The sequence below is a fragment of the Macaca thibetana genome, chromosome 1, assembly GCF_024542745.1.
Source record: "Macaca thibetana thibetana isolate TM-01 chromosome 1, ASM2454274v1, whole genome shotgun sequence".
NCBI classification, from domain to species: domain Eukaryota; kingdom Metazoa; phylum Chordata; class Mammalia; order Primates; family Cercopithecidae; genus Macaca; species Macaca thibetana.
In genome coordinates this window covers 107,683,167-107,696,368 of record NC_065578.1, presented here as the reverse complement: position 1 = coordinate 107,696,368, position 13,202 = coordinate 107,683,167, and the positions used below count along the sequence as shown (strand labels likewise).

General features: G+C 42.5%; 1 protein-coding gene across 2 annotated transcripts in view; it reads right to left on the bottom strand.

Annotated features, from left to right (window-relative positions):
* LOC126929540 (neuroblastoma breakpoint family member 4-like) overlaps positions 1-8,671 on the bottom strand; it is a 64,836-nt gene extending 56,165 nt beyond the window's left edge. The window contains exons 1-8 of one of the 2 annotated variants that reach the window (XM_050745991.1): positions 8,324-8,533; positions 6,810-6,909; positions 5,758-5,900; positions 4,574-4,646; positions 3,497-3,708; positions 2,059-2,110; positions 1,054-1,193; positions 23-74 (exon numbers count right to left, since the gene is read on the bottom strand). In XM_050745991.1, the coding sequence (XP_050601948.1) occupies positions 23-74; positions 1,054-1,193; positions 2,059-2,110; positions 3,497-3,708; positions 4,574-4,646; positions 5,758-5,900; positions 6,810-6,909; positions 8,324-8,501 (950 nt within the window). In that variant the 5' untranslated portion in view covers positions 8,502-8,533. Of the gene's footprint in view, positions 1-22; positions 75-1,053; positions 1,194-2,058; positions 2,111-3,496; positions 3,709-4,573; positions 4,647-5,685; positions 5,901-6,809; positions 6,910-8,323 lie in introns of both variants that reach the window. The other variant, XM_050745997.1, reaches the window with a different exon arrangement.
* Positions 8,672-13,202: the final 4,531 nt, after the last annotated feature.

Sequence of the window (13,202 nt, the reverse complement as noted above, 5' to 3'; positions counted from 1 at the left end):
GCCCCTGATTTTTCTCAATTACCTGTGATCAATTGTTTCTTGTCCTTTCACCTCTTTAAGATCATTTCGCTGTTCTGTAAATAAATTAAGAGAAGACCAGCCAGATGAACTTGATCACATTTATACATTCACAACCTTGTGTCCAAACCTACCTAGGGGCATAAATATACTTGGTGTGATAACAGGCTACTGTGAGAGAAACTTTCCAGGAGGCCTCAGGGTGAGCCTTGTGAGAAGTCACTAGGTTTGCTTTCCTGAGCCATGGAGCAAATCTCCCTGATATGACAGGTCATCATCACAGTCCCTTCTGTCCTGAGTCACAGCAAAATGTTAACCATATCCTATTTACTAACAGATCCTGGAGATCTACTTAAATGCTTCCTAGCAGGTTACTGCAGTATTCAGTATGTTTCCTTCCGATAAGCTGTTGTTGGTGTTTTTGTAGAATTTACATTTAGAGGGACAGATTAAATCAAACGCATCTCTAATGCAACATGGATACATTGGCCTTTCATGTGGCAGGGAGTTCCAGGGCCCAGCCTCCTTTCAGAAACATACAACATCTAATAGTGGTGTCATGTTCTGGTACTCAGAGACCTCTTAGCTAAGACAAGCCTGCTAAAAGGGGAGGGAGTCTAGCCTGAGAGAAGTGAACGAGGGTAATGACAGCTCCAAGGATATAGATAAGGCTGCCAGTGGCCTTGGACAGGCAGAGAAACTCAGGTTGTTTGGGAGGGAAAATTAGAAGATTTCATGTGAGATGACAGATTAAATCTAAATCAGGAGGACTGGTGGATACATCCTGCACCCAGGCTGCAGAGGTGGGTATGAATTTGTCAGGTCAACCTTGGGTACAGTGATTTGACAATGGGGCAAAGATGAAGGACAATGTGTGGTTTTGGAGGAGGATGGAGTACAACTCTGACTCCTAGGATGCCTTCCTTCAAAATCCTAAAGCCTGGTTCTAACCAGTATATAAGCATAGTGTCTTCCTGAAGGTATGACATCTCTCATTATGGACAGATTGTGTGGTGGAAAGAATAGGGAGCCTACCGAGGAAGCCAAGTGAGGTCTCATCCCATTTGGAATTGGAGTAATCCCTGGCAACATCCTGAGTGGAGCAAACTTTCTCTTCATCCAGTGCCAGGAAAGAGACTTCACTATGCAGGTAATAGTTGGACATGTCATGCTGTCTAGAATGAGACAAAACACATTCCCCTGTTAAGTCCTGCAGGACTCCCTTCTCTTCAACATCCTGCAGCTTCCTGACGAGCCGGGTAGGATAGGATTGACAGAAGATTAGACCAAGAGTGATTCAACACCACAGTATGTCATGTGATTTGATGGCACACAAAGGGAGGGGTCATGGAAAGCGAAGGGGGAGTCTCCTCCAAGAGAGAAAACCCATCCTTCTAAATGTGGGGTGGATATGACTGCCCTGGAGACAGAGCAAACTCCAGCAGCAGGTGCTCAGTGCACTTGCCACAAACAAGCTGCTGCAGGAAACCCAGACTCTCCATGTAAACTAGCAGCATGACTTGCAGCAGAGAGAACTAACACAGGCCTTCACTTCCTTCACACAAATTGCGTTGACATTTACATGCAGCATCCAAGTGAACAGAGATGTTTGGGCATTCCAGACTCACAGATCCTGCATTTTTAAAGTCTTGTTTTTTTCAATATTTTGACATATGAAATTTTTATTTTTAATTTTCTCAATTGCATTCAAGTACTTGCCAACATGCTGACACAAAACATACAGAAAACATATATGTATCTCACTCTGGATTAATCACATGGGAAACCACAGCTCAGATCAGGAAATCTCTGAGTTTGGTCTGTTCACCTGGCTAAAATGATTTTCAGTTCTTATGCTTGAGAGGGATTAAGAAATTGAAACCTATTCAAGTACCACAATAAAGAAGACAAGATTGTGAAAGGGGTAATTTGCAGTTGGATGAATGGATGAGACAATTCTATTCGTCACTTCCTATTTTCCCTGGATCCGTGGTGTCCAGGTGTCACTATTGAACTAACAATCCACGAATCCACAGTTACCTGGGGGGCACTGGTGCTTTCCCCTCCTCTTCCTCATGATCATTTTGATTTTCTGTAAACAAATTCAGAAGAGCAGGTCACAGTAAGGAAATCACACTTCACACAAGCCAAAATCAGTGCCCAGTCATGGCGCAAGACATAAATATCCTCAGTGTAAGAATGTGACATTTTGACAGGACCATTCTGACTTATTTTCAGAAATAGATGAGCCTTCTTTCCAGATCCATGGGATAAAATCTCCCCCATCTGGTAGATCATAATCACCTCTCCTCGGACCTAAGTCTGCGCCAACAGTTAAAGAAAACTTTTCTCACAAGAATTCAAGAATTGCCCTAACTACTCTCCAGAAGTGTTGTTGCAATACTGATTTATCTCATCAAATATCATAGTCAATGAATGGTTAGAGAAATTTACATAGAAGACTGAACTGATGGATAAATTCTAAGAACCCTTGCGTAAAAAAGGATCTGTGGTGCTACACAGATACATTGGCCACTCATGGGGTGAAGAAGTCAGAGCCCAGCCTTGTTTAGGGAAACTTATAAGCAAGATAAAGGTAGACGTGTTTATGTCCTGCTTTCAAGGTGACTGCTTAGCTGGGACAAGCTGACCTAAATGAGACCAAGGCTGGGGCTGAGAACAGTGAATCCAGAGAAACATGTCCAAATACATAGGGAAGACTGTCAGCGGCTTGTGACAGGCATAGACACTCCATGGACATTATTATTGCAAGTGACAAGGGACACACGAACCGAGCCAGGAGGCCTGACAGCTACCTCCTGTATACAGGTGGCTATGACTTTGTCACACCTGCCTGTGGTCCAATATGCTAATACTGGGGCCAGGAAGACAAAGTCCATGCCATGGGCCAAGGAGGCGAGGAAAGTTCTCTGACCCTCAAGTAACTGTGTTTATTATTCCATCATAGTGTCTTTCTTTCTTTTTCTTCTTTCTTTTCTTTTCTTTTCTTTTCCCTTCCCTTCCTTTCTCTCTCTCTGTCTCTCTCTCTCTTCTCTCTCTCTCTCTCTCTCTTTCTTTTTCTTTTTTTGAGACAGAGCCTCACTCTGTCACTCAGGCTGGAGTGCACTGATATAATTATGGCTTACTGCAGCCTCTACTTCCGGGGCTCAGGTGATTCTCCCCCCTCAGTTGCCTGGGTAATTGGGATGACAGGCACACACCACCATGCCTGTCTAGTTTTTCATATTCTTTGTAAAGGTGGGTTTAACCATGTTTCCCAAGCTGGTCTTGAACTTCTGAACTCAAGTGATCCACCCACCTGGGCCTCCCAAAGTGCTAGGATTATAGGTGTGAGCCACTGCACCCGGCTCCATTATAGTTTGTGATTCAAACCAATACATACGTATACAGCCTGTCCATAGAATTGATCTTCCTCAACCTAGACAGAGGTGGGAGGGATAAAGAATAGAGAGGCTACCTGGGAGAATGGTTAGAGCTTCCTCCTCTTCATCATGAAAGCGTTCACTCTCTACAACCAGAGCAGAGTCAACTTTGTTTTTCTCAAATGTGATTTTGGTGCTCCTGTGAGGCTGGTTGGAGTTAGAAGGGTTGTGACTATTTGAACAAGTGACAGCACATTCCTCCAGTGAATTCTGAGGGACTTCCTTTCCTTCAGCCTTCTGCACCTCCCTGATGAGCCCAGTGGGGTAGAGATGACAAAAGATTAATCCAAAAGTGATTGGAGCCCAAGAAGTCCTAGCTGGTTTTGAAAGGAGGCTTAAGGGAGTGGTCCCAGAATGCAAAGGAGAGGTTCCTTTTAAGAGGGAACAGGCAATCCTTTTCTGTCTGCAACAGAGCATGGCTGCCATGGGAACGAGAGAGGAAGTGAGCAGCTAGTGATCATTGCATTGGGTAGATAGGAGCTGAGCAGGATGGAGACTCAGTTGTCTCTGTATGGTACAGTCTTGACAGCACACACAGAGATCCAAAAACAGCTGCCACACTGTGTGTCTAAGCTGGGTTGTAGTTCACTGTGGCCACGGGAATACAGGTGTTGAAGTCATTGTGGACTCTAGAGATGGTGTGCCTTCTAGATTTTTTTTTTAATTTTAATGTTGTGACATGAAATGTAAATTTTTTTTGTCTAAATACGTTTCTTCGTGTTCAACTTTGCTAGGTGCTTCCTATTTCCTCTGCTTGTTGCCTCTGTGTTATTTATCTTTACTAAAAGGAACCTAAAGACAACCGTGTATAAAGCAGCTTTGCGCCTCCTCCTGACTTTCACTACAGAGAAGAAAAGTTCTCCTCTGTGTGTGCAGGAAGTCCCTAGGGCTGTGAGTTCATCTAGGGTCACGCTTACGTGTACCATGAAGACAATGGACAAGCATGTTAACAGGGCTATTTCCTTGCTGGGTGAGTGCATGAAATCAGTGGACTCTGCAGGTTTCTCATCCTGCATCTGGAATCTGTGACTACCTTCACCCGCCTTGTGTTCTTTCTGAGACCCTTTTCATATTTTACCACCCATTACCCGCTCCTGATTATTCAGTGTTACCTGGGGGCAGGTGATTCCTGTACTTTCTCAACCTCCTCATCCATCTCATCTTCATCCTCATCTTCATCATTTTCTGCAAATACAGAAGTGTCCATTCAGATGTGTCCCACTTCATCTACGTAAGTACAGTGAGCCATATGTGTACAGAGACATGAAGATCTATGTGTGAGTCCACACTGTACTGAAAGCTCTCATGTTTTATCTCTAAAAAAATGCCCTGGCGTGTTTTCCTGATCCATGAGGCAATGCGTTTCTGATCTTGGGAGTCACCATCAAGATGTGGCCAAATATTGAAAAGACTTTTTGCTCTTCATATCACTGGAGTCTCGTCCAGGTTCTCTGAACTTCAGCAGCTGTCTCCCCAATTCTGCCACACATCTGATTCCTAGGCACAGACTCTGGGTCCTGTCACAACTCGCATTTAGAACCTATATCTTTCTTTTAGAACAGGACAAACAACCTTGTCCCACAATATTCCATACATTACGGACTTCATGGGCCCTCCAAGTGGCTTTCATTGTGTTATCCAGGGACAACCTGTCCATGGGGAGTGCTCCAGTCTAAACCAGTTCCTACCACCAAATGCCACCATGCAAGTGACTTCTCCAACCCGACACAGTGAGGGGCTTTATCTCATTGAGAAATATAGTCATAAGTGTTCCTACATTTGAATGCCAGAGACAATTTGTTTGCCTTTACAGATTTAGAGACAGAAACCCAGGAAGGATAAATTAATCAGTTGCCCACAGTTGCTAAAGACATTGCTGAAGATAGAGCCTGGGAACCTTCATTCTTAGTCTGGGTCTCTTTTCACTCTAACAAGCTGCCTCCTGTCACAGCCTCCTTCCTGTCCTTTAAAACTGGACAAAAGCTGCCTCTTGCTTCAAAGACTATGTTCCATCAAGAAAGGAGAAGACCTTTGCAATACTGTGACCTCCAACCCCATGGGTTTCCCATCTCTATTCCTACTCAGGAAGTCCTGGTCATGTCATGGCCACAAATGTTTACTGGAAAGATACACTACCCATAAAATTGTCATTGTGGAGGTGTGGAGGTCTGGGGACTTCCATAAGCCTAGAGCTGCGTGTTATCAGGGCCTGTGGCCACCTCACCTGGGCTCAGCTTGTGAACAAGGTGCTCTGCCAGCCTGCGCCCCTTAGCCAGCTGCTCTCGGAGGTCCTGACCCTGGGACTTTTCAAGGTCATCAGGAGCGAGGAGGGCCTTGAAATGCTGATTCAGTGAGCGGGAGGCATCTCTCCCTTCCTGTAACTTCTCCCGTAACTGGGTCAGCTCTCGTGCCTGAGAGTGAACCAGGGCTTTATATTGCCTAAGGTGAGATAGTAGAGAACATTTAATAATGGAAAGGGATGAGTGATCAGGTCTAATACTGCAACAGAGGTTTCTTTCAGAATGTCCCCAAGGAGACCTCCAAGTAGAAAGTCAGAACATGTTTGGGGAGATATCTGTGGCCAAGAGAAAGAAGAATATATGTGTTTGTATACACATACACACACATATAGACACACACATATATATACACATACATATACATATATATATATACACACACACACAGAGCCTTCTGATATATCAGAGAGTGCTTCTATAAGATCCTCGATAATGTTCCATTCACCTTTTTCTTCTGTAAACAAAAGTCGGTGTCTTCCTAAATCAGTTCCACAAGAATGTCCTTTGAGCTCCTCACTTTGGCCATGGGCATCTCTATGTGAAAATTCACTTAGCGCATCTTGCAGTGACTAGACACAAGCCATGCACAGAAATGTGGCCAGGTGCAGATGGGGTGAATTGAAAAGATTAAAGAAGAAAAGAATGACAGGGTCAAGAAGGCAACACTGATTGAATGAATGAAACGCCGCAGTCAGTCACGAGGTGATTCCGATTAAGAGTAAAGGTGGTGGTGATCTCACACCATTTTGAGTATCCTAAATGCTTCTGAGTGGTTCACTTGTTTTTGGTTTATTTTGTGTTATGCAAATTTGACCTAAACAATTAGTGATTTCAAGAAGAGAAAACAAGGCTTAAGAAACAACTGCAATCAATAACTTACTAAGATGATTGTTCTCTGTTTTATAAATGTTTGTGTGACATGTGCCTGCCATGTAAATGCCTGCCCTTGTCCTGGCCCAGCTTAGCTCTTAGTTCTCCCAGCTGAGTTGCTGCACTTCAGAGATTCACACCCCTGCCCATCTGCCTGCCCCCAACGGGGCCTACTCACCCGAGCTCCTCAGCTTGCCTGAGCTTCTCTGCCAGCTTCTCCACGAACTGCAGTTCATCCCTCAGCACAGAGTCTATGATGTCTTTGTACTCTTCACACTCTGAGAAAAGACAGACACACCTGCCTCAGTGGAAGGCTGGACATGCTGCTGGGATCACTACTGACAGGGCAGGTGGCAGCATCCATCCCAAGGATGAAAGCAGCCCCAGTACCAGGCTCCAGGCAGGCATTTCCACATCTTTATTTATCAACCTCCCAACTTTCTGTTATCTGATACTCCTCAACTTAGAGATGGGAAGAAAGAAACTCAAGGGCCCATCAAGTAGCTTGAGAAGATGATTCACCTGGAACAAGGCAGAGTCAGAATTCACAGCCCCTGAGGTCTGACTCTGAATCTTGGGTCACTTTCCAAGCCTTACAGCCTCTCCTGTAAAACACTGCGCTGGGGCATGAAGTAATGATATCCTGCACAGTCGGAAAGACCCTTAGCACTATGGGACTCATGGTTTCCCTTGTACTGGGAATTTCAAGTGCAAATATATCAAACATTTAAAAAATCAGATCTGGATATAATTGCATAAAATATGAGGCATAAGATCGTGAGGCAACGACAGAAATATGCCCCAATACTAATAAAGTTTGAATTAAGTTAGAAACAGTAGAATGAAGAACTAATACATAACATTTACTCTGTTGCAAGAACTGTTCTAGGAAATGTACAAGAAATAGGTCACGTAATTCATTGCAGTAATTTACAGAGGTAGGTATTATTATAGTACCCAATGAACAGATGAGGAAACTGAGACAAAGAGAAGATAGGCAACTTGGATGGAGCCCAGGAGACTGGCCCAGGGTCTCTGCTCTGCACACTACACTGCTATCTCCACAATGTCTTATGTGCCAGCTTTCTTCCTCTTTAGGAACAAGAGCCTGTGCCCCAGGAAGCAGGGCTTCCCTCTCACTGGCACACTACCTGCTTTGAAGGGTGTCACAGATACCACAGTTCCTGTTAGGAGCAGTCTCTTCTTTAAGCTTGTTAGAGCGGGTACAGTGTACGGTTGCCATGTTTCCCCCAGTGCCCCCAGGACGGAGCTTTGCCTATTGGGCCTCAAAGAAGCTCGAACTGAATGGAAGTTCATTAGTCCCAGATATTTCGACCAACAGACTAGATGTTATATGTCTGCAGGATCTTGTATGGTACAGAGAGAATTCTCATAAACATGATTTAGCCCCTTACTCAGGAAAACAGGTGGTTCTGTGCCTGTGTCAGCAGTCAACATGTTGGATTTTAACTCTAGTTCCATCTCACGCCAGACTGCAGTTGTGGAAAAGTTGCTAACTACTTTGTGCCTCTGTTTTCCATGTTTAACAAAATGAGGTTAAAATACCCACTTCTATTGTCCTAGAAGTATGGGAAGGATGACATTAATTTTGATGAAGAGACCGTTCATTTTCTCAGAGAGAAGACAGGTGGTCATTCATCACTTTCGTGATGGTGAATCTATAGAACTTACTGTATTTCTTCAGCTGGTTGGCCAGGGAGTAGGCAGTAGCTTGAGTTATAAGGAATTTCTCTTTGAGGTCTCGGAACTGCTGATTGCTCTCTGCCAGCTGGGAGCGCAATTCCTTGTTGATTTCTAGGATGTTCATCTCTGCCCTCTCGCTGGACAAAGGGTCGGCAGATACCACCATGCTGACGTTTGTGGCAGAAGAGTTAGAGCCAGGCACTGGGGAGAAGAAACCCAAACACATGATGGCTCAAAAACTAGTGAAATCAATTAGGTTTCATCAGGACTGAGAGATGACAATAACTGGAATTGTTAACTTACGTTTTTGAAAAACTTGATCAACACCCCACAACACTTTAGAGTCCTTAACCGCAAAAACAGGGTCCAGGCTGCCTGAGCTCAGAGGTGAAGGCACTGCCTATAGCTCCGACTCTGACAAGAGTGAGGGAGGTAGCAGCCAGCGTGCCAGGTAACGGTCTGCAGTTGCAATAACAGAATTCGAAGGTGGGGGTGTCATGGAATCTTAGGAGCCCTGCATTCCAATTGCCCAGGATGTGCTGAAACACTATGCTCCCTGGTCTCACCTGATGGTCACTGATGGAGACCATTTCTTCAGCAGTCACTCTCAGTATTAGTGCACCCTGGTGACAATGCTATAGGCCCATCTCTTTCCCAAAACATCTAAGCCTATTCCTCATTGCTCATCTCTTGTGTGCATAAAATCATCAAGGTAGAGATAGTTTCCCCTAAGGTTATGTTTTCTTAGTGGTAGTCACAAAGTCACCCCACCTTCTTTTTAAGGTAAAATGATCTCAATGCTTTTCTACAAGTGAAAGATATCAAATTTTAGACTGCTATGATATCCTTTGGGTCTTCTGCAGTTTTTTTCTGTGTCTACTGAAAATGAGTGAATAATTCATTTTTAAAAAATATTTTCTATCCTTTCTCAGTATTCTTGTTGCATCCCATTGTTATGTTGGTTTCTTTTCTCTTACTGGGGAAGCATCTTGTGTTTTCACTACACTTAAGACCAGTTTCACATCCCTACGTCCATAGCTCTTCCTCTATGCATGGATTGGTTTGCTTTTTTAATGTCACTGAACACTCATTTCATACTTACCACTTACAAAGATCATTCTGGTCCCACAAGAGTTCTTTTCAAGGTGTCAAGTGATAAAAATCATTTGTATAAATCCCCTGAAAGCATGTGTTACGATGTATCTTGGGAAGTCTTGTAAACCTGTAACTATTTTCATTTAGGTTTCGCATATATTGAAAAGAACAGGGCCATGAACACTCCTTATGGAACACTGTTGGATATATATATACATTTTGAGTTGCTCTAAACCACTCATGTGTGGTTGCATTCCAGTAACAGAACCTGGCAAGATCAAGCTCATGGTCAGGGGTGGTTGGTGATCCTCCCCTGAACCACCTCCTCACTTTCTCAGCTTTCATCCCCACCCAGATTTTGTGAGGCTAGAACTTGGGAGATTGTCCTGTAGCCCAAGTCTCCTAAGTTTGGCTGCTGGACTTGCCTGAGTTGAGGTGTGATAAGTGTGACCACAGGCTACTCAGCATTCATGTGGAAGTGAAGGGAGGAGGACTGGATCAATCCCATTGTAAAGCGTGCCTCTCAGCAGCCTGCACCATCCTCCAACTACACTGTGTAATGACAGTGCTTTGAGAGGTAGCAAAGGCTGTAAATAAATCTATTTTCTGGTGTGTGTGAGACCTGATATTATATGGGAGGAGGAAAAATTTGCAAAATTTCTTCATTTTAAAAATGGTGAAACTGCAGATCAGAAAGACCAGAAAGTTATATGGCTTTTTTGAGGTCACACAGGGATGAGTCTTGAGCACTGTCAATAAAAGCAATCACAATATTTATTCAGTGATTATTCATAGAATCCATAGAATTCAGTGAATATTCATATAATTATGAGTAATATTAATCGACCAATTTGTACCAAGCCTTTTCCCCAAAACTGCACATATTTACACTTTGTATTTTCATCATAATCCTTAAGGTAATGTTATTATCTATAAGAAACAGGTATGAAACCTGAAGAAGAGGATAGCAAATCATGTATTTGGCCATATTTCCATTTTTTTGTTTCTGTGATTCTGGCAGAATGACCATATTGAGTCAAGGGAATAGTATTCATTACTGTATCATTTTCCAGGACAGAGATGTGCCTTACTAGAGTATTTGGGGTCAAAGTTTAGAAGTGTTTGCAACCTCGCTTTAACAGTATGGGAAATAACCTCTATTACCTGGAATTTCAATGGAACTTCCTAATATACAAGAGAAGTATGACACTTGGGTCTTCCCTTGGCTGTATTTAATTCACTCTTCTATAGAATACCAATGATTCTCATTAAGATTTTTGCCTTTTTGTAACCATGGTATATGTTTTTTATGGAGAAGATTTTACTCTTATCTCTATTTTAAAGAATAAATATAAGCTATGGCTTAGGTTTTATGCCCTGGACTTAATATTTTTCTGATTTCTGTTTTGAGGTTAAATTCTCATATAAATAGAAAAATACTCGTTATTACTTATAAGAGCAAATTAGTTACTGGTTTGAGTTTCTGAAGTCGAAGCACAAACTTTTTTTTTAATCTTTGTCTGTCCCCATCAGCGCCACTCATTGTCTCTCAGTACGACGAGGCCGTGTCCTGCACTTACCCTCATCCTGCTGAACCATTTCCATGTGCTGTCCAATTCCATCAGTGATTCGGGCTCTTCTCAAAGCTCTCTGAAATGGGTCGAGTTCTCAGCATGTCAGACACCTTCCAGACACAAAAGCAAGCCATACTGTAGAGTGGGCAGCTGGGTTCCAACCTCCCTGAAGTTGGCAGTGATGTCCTAGGGCAGGAAGGAATGCTTTCCCTTTTTAAGGGGTCTTTTCTTCATGTCTCAGTGCCTCTGATCTAGTGAACACAATTGTCCTGAATGTGAAAGAATTTGCTAAATTTCTGGTTTCTTGTTAGGTGGCTGGAACAGATTTATAAGACTTACTTACCCAAGTCTGCTGAAGTTTGAAGTCTTAGCAGTACGATTCCTTTTCTTGTAAGTTGAGCCGCTTGGAGAAAATTGGCCCTGTTGCCATGCAAAGAGATGTAAACGTAACATCTACTCAAAGCAAGCTTGAATTTGAAACTAGGGCTTCCACTGTTCCAAGGTTGGACTGTCACTGCCTCAGGCATGTGTCCCGAAGGGCTCGTGTCTCTGCCATACTCAGGATAAAGTTAAGATGGAACCCATCAAGGCATGTCTCCTTCACTTCTAGGTTCCCCCAACAGTTTTCTCCTCTTTAGAGACTGCATTGAATACATTCTTGTTCTGCTTTTGTGTTTGGCTTTGGAATGATGTGATGGAGCTCAATGGTTCCTACCCCCAAGTTGATCAGAGTAAGAAACACCTGGAAGGTCAGTCCAGTGTCCTCCTTGCAGGGATTCTGATGCAGTGCCCTCAGGTGGGGCCTGGAATGTGTTTGTTAACATGACTCAGATGTGCAGTCCGTTTGGGGACCCTCTGATACCACGGACCTTACAGTTTATGGGATGATTCTGTTTTGCTGATGAAGAAACAAAGGCAGAGAGAGTGTGTAACTCGCCCAAGTTCCCTTTGCTGTAAGTACTGGAGCCAGATCTCGGGAAGAGTCCCCCTTCCCCAATCCGCTTTCCACATTTTCCAATTCAGTTGTATAGGTGCTTTCCAAGTAGGTGTTTCTCTCCCCCGTACCTCATTTCTGCAAAACAAGCAAACACACATTAAAACAAACAAACTAAAAACAAAACAAAACAAAAAAATTCTTGAATTCAATTTGTTTCCTTTAATACATTCCCTCACAACATGCAGTCAGCATTATATTCTGGCCACTTACTATTAATATGAGATGCTTGTTTTTGTTTTTTCTTTTTTTTTCTTTTTTTTTTTTGAGACAGATTCTCATTCTGTCATCCAGGCTGGAGTGCAGTTGTTATTAGAGCTCACTGCAACCTCGAACTCCTGGGCACAAGCGATCCTTCTGCCTCAGCTTTCCAAGTATCTGGAACTCTAGGCACGCATCACCATTTCTGGCTAATTTTTTGTTTTAAAATTTTTTGTAGAGACGAGGTCTTGCTATGTTGCTCAGGCTGGTCTTAAACTTCTTTCACTCAAGAACTTTTCATTGAAAAGTCTTTCATTTCCCCAATGAGAAGCACTCGTGTCTTTGTTTTTAAAAACTTTAAATAACTGTATATATATGAGCATAATGTTTGAGTCTGTATTCTTTGTATGTTGATATACTTCTGTATACTTACACTAGTACCACACTTTTTAAATTATTGTAGCTCTAGAATGAGTTTTGAAATCCAGCAGAATAACTCCTACAACTTACTGCTTCTTCAGGACTGACTTGCCTGTTCTAGGTTCTTTGATTTTCAAATACATCTTGAAATTAGGTTTTACATTTCTCTAAAAATTCCTACTAGAAACAGTAATCAGAACTATGTTGATGTAATATCCTAACAAAATTGAATCCTCCAATCCATGAATGTAATATATTTCTCTATTTAGTCTTCTCTAATTTCTCTCACCAATAGGTTTCAGGGGCTTTGTACCTGCTTCATTATATGTATTCTTAAGCATGTAATGATTTTGGATATTAATCTCTATTATTTTTTATTGAATTTCATTTTCTAGCTGCTAATTGCTAGTATGGAGAAATTAAGATGACTAAATCAACGTTATAAAGGTATTTATTAGGTACAATAGACTGCACCACTTTAAAATGTGTAATCCAATGCATGTTTACAAATATACACACTAATGGAACTACTGCTACAATCAAGATATAGGAATTTCCATAAGCTCAAAGTTTCTTGTAACCC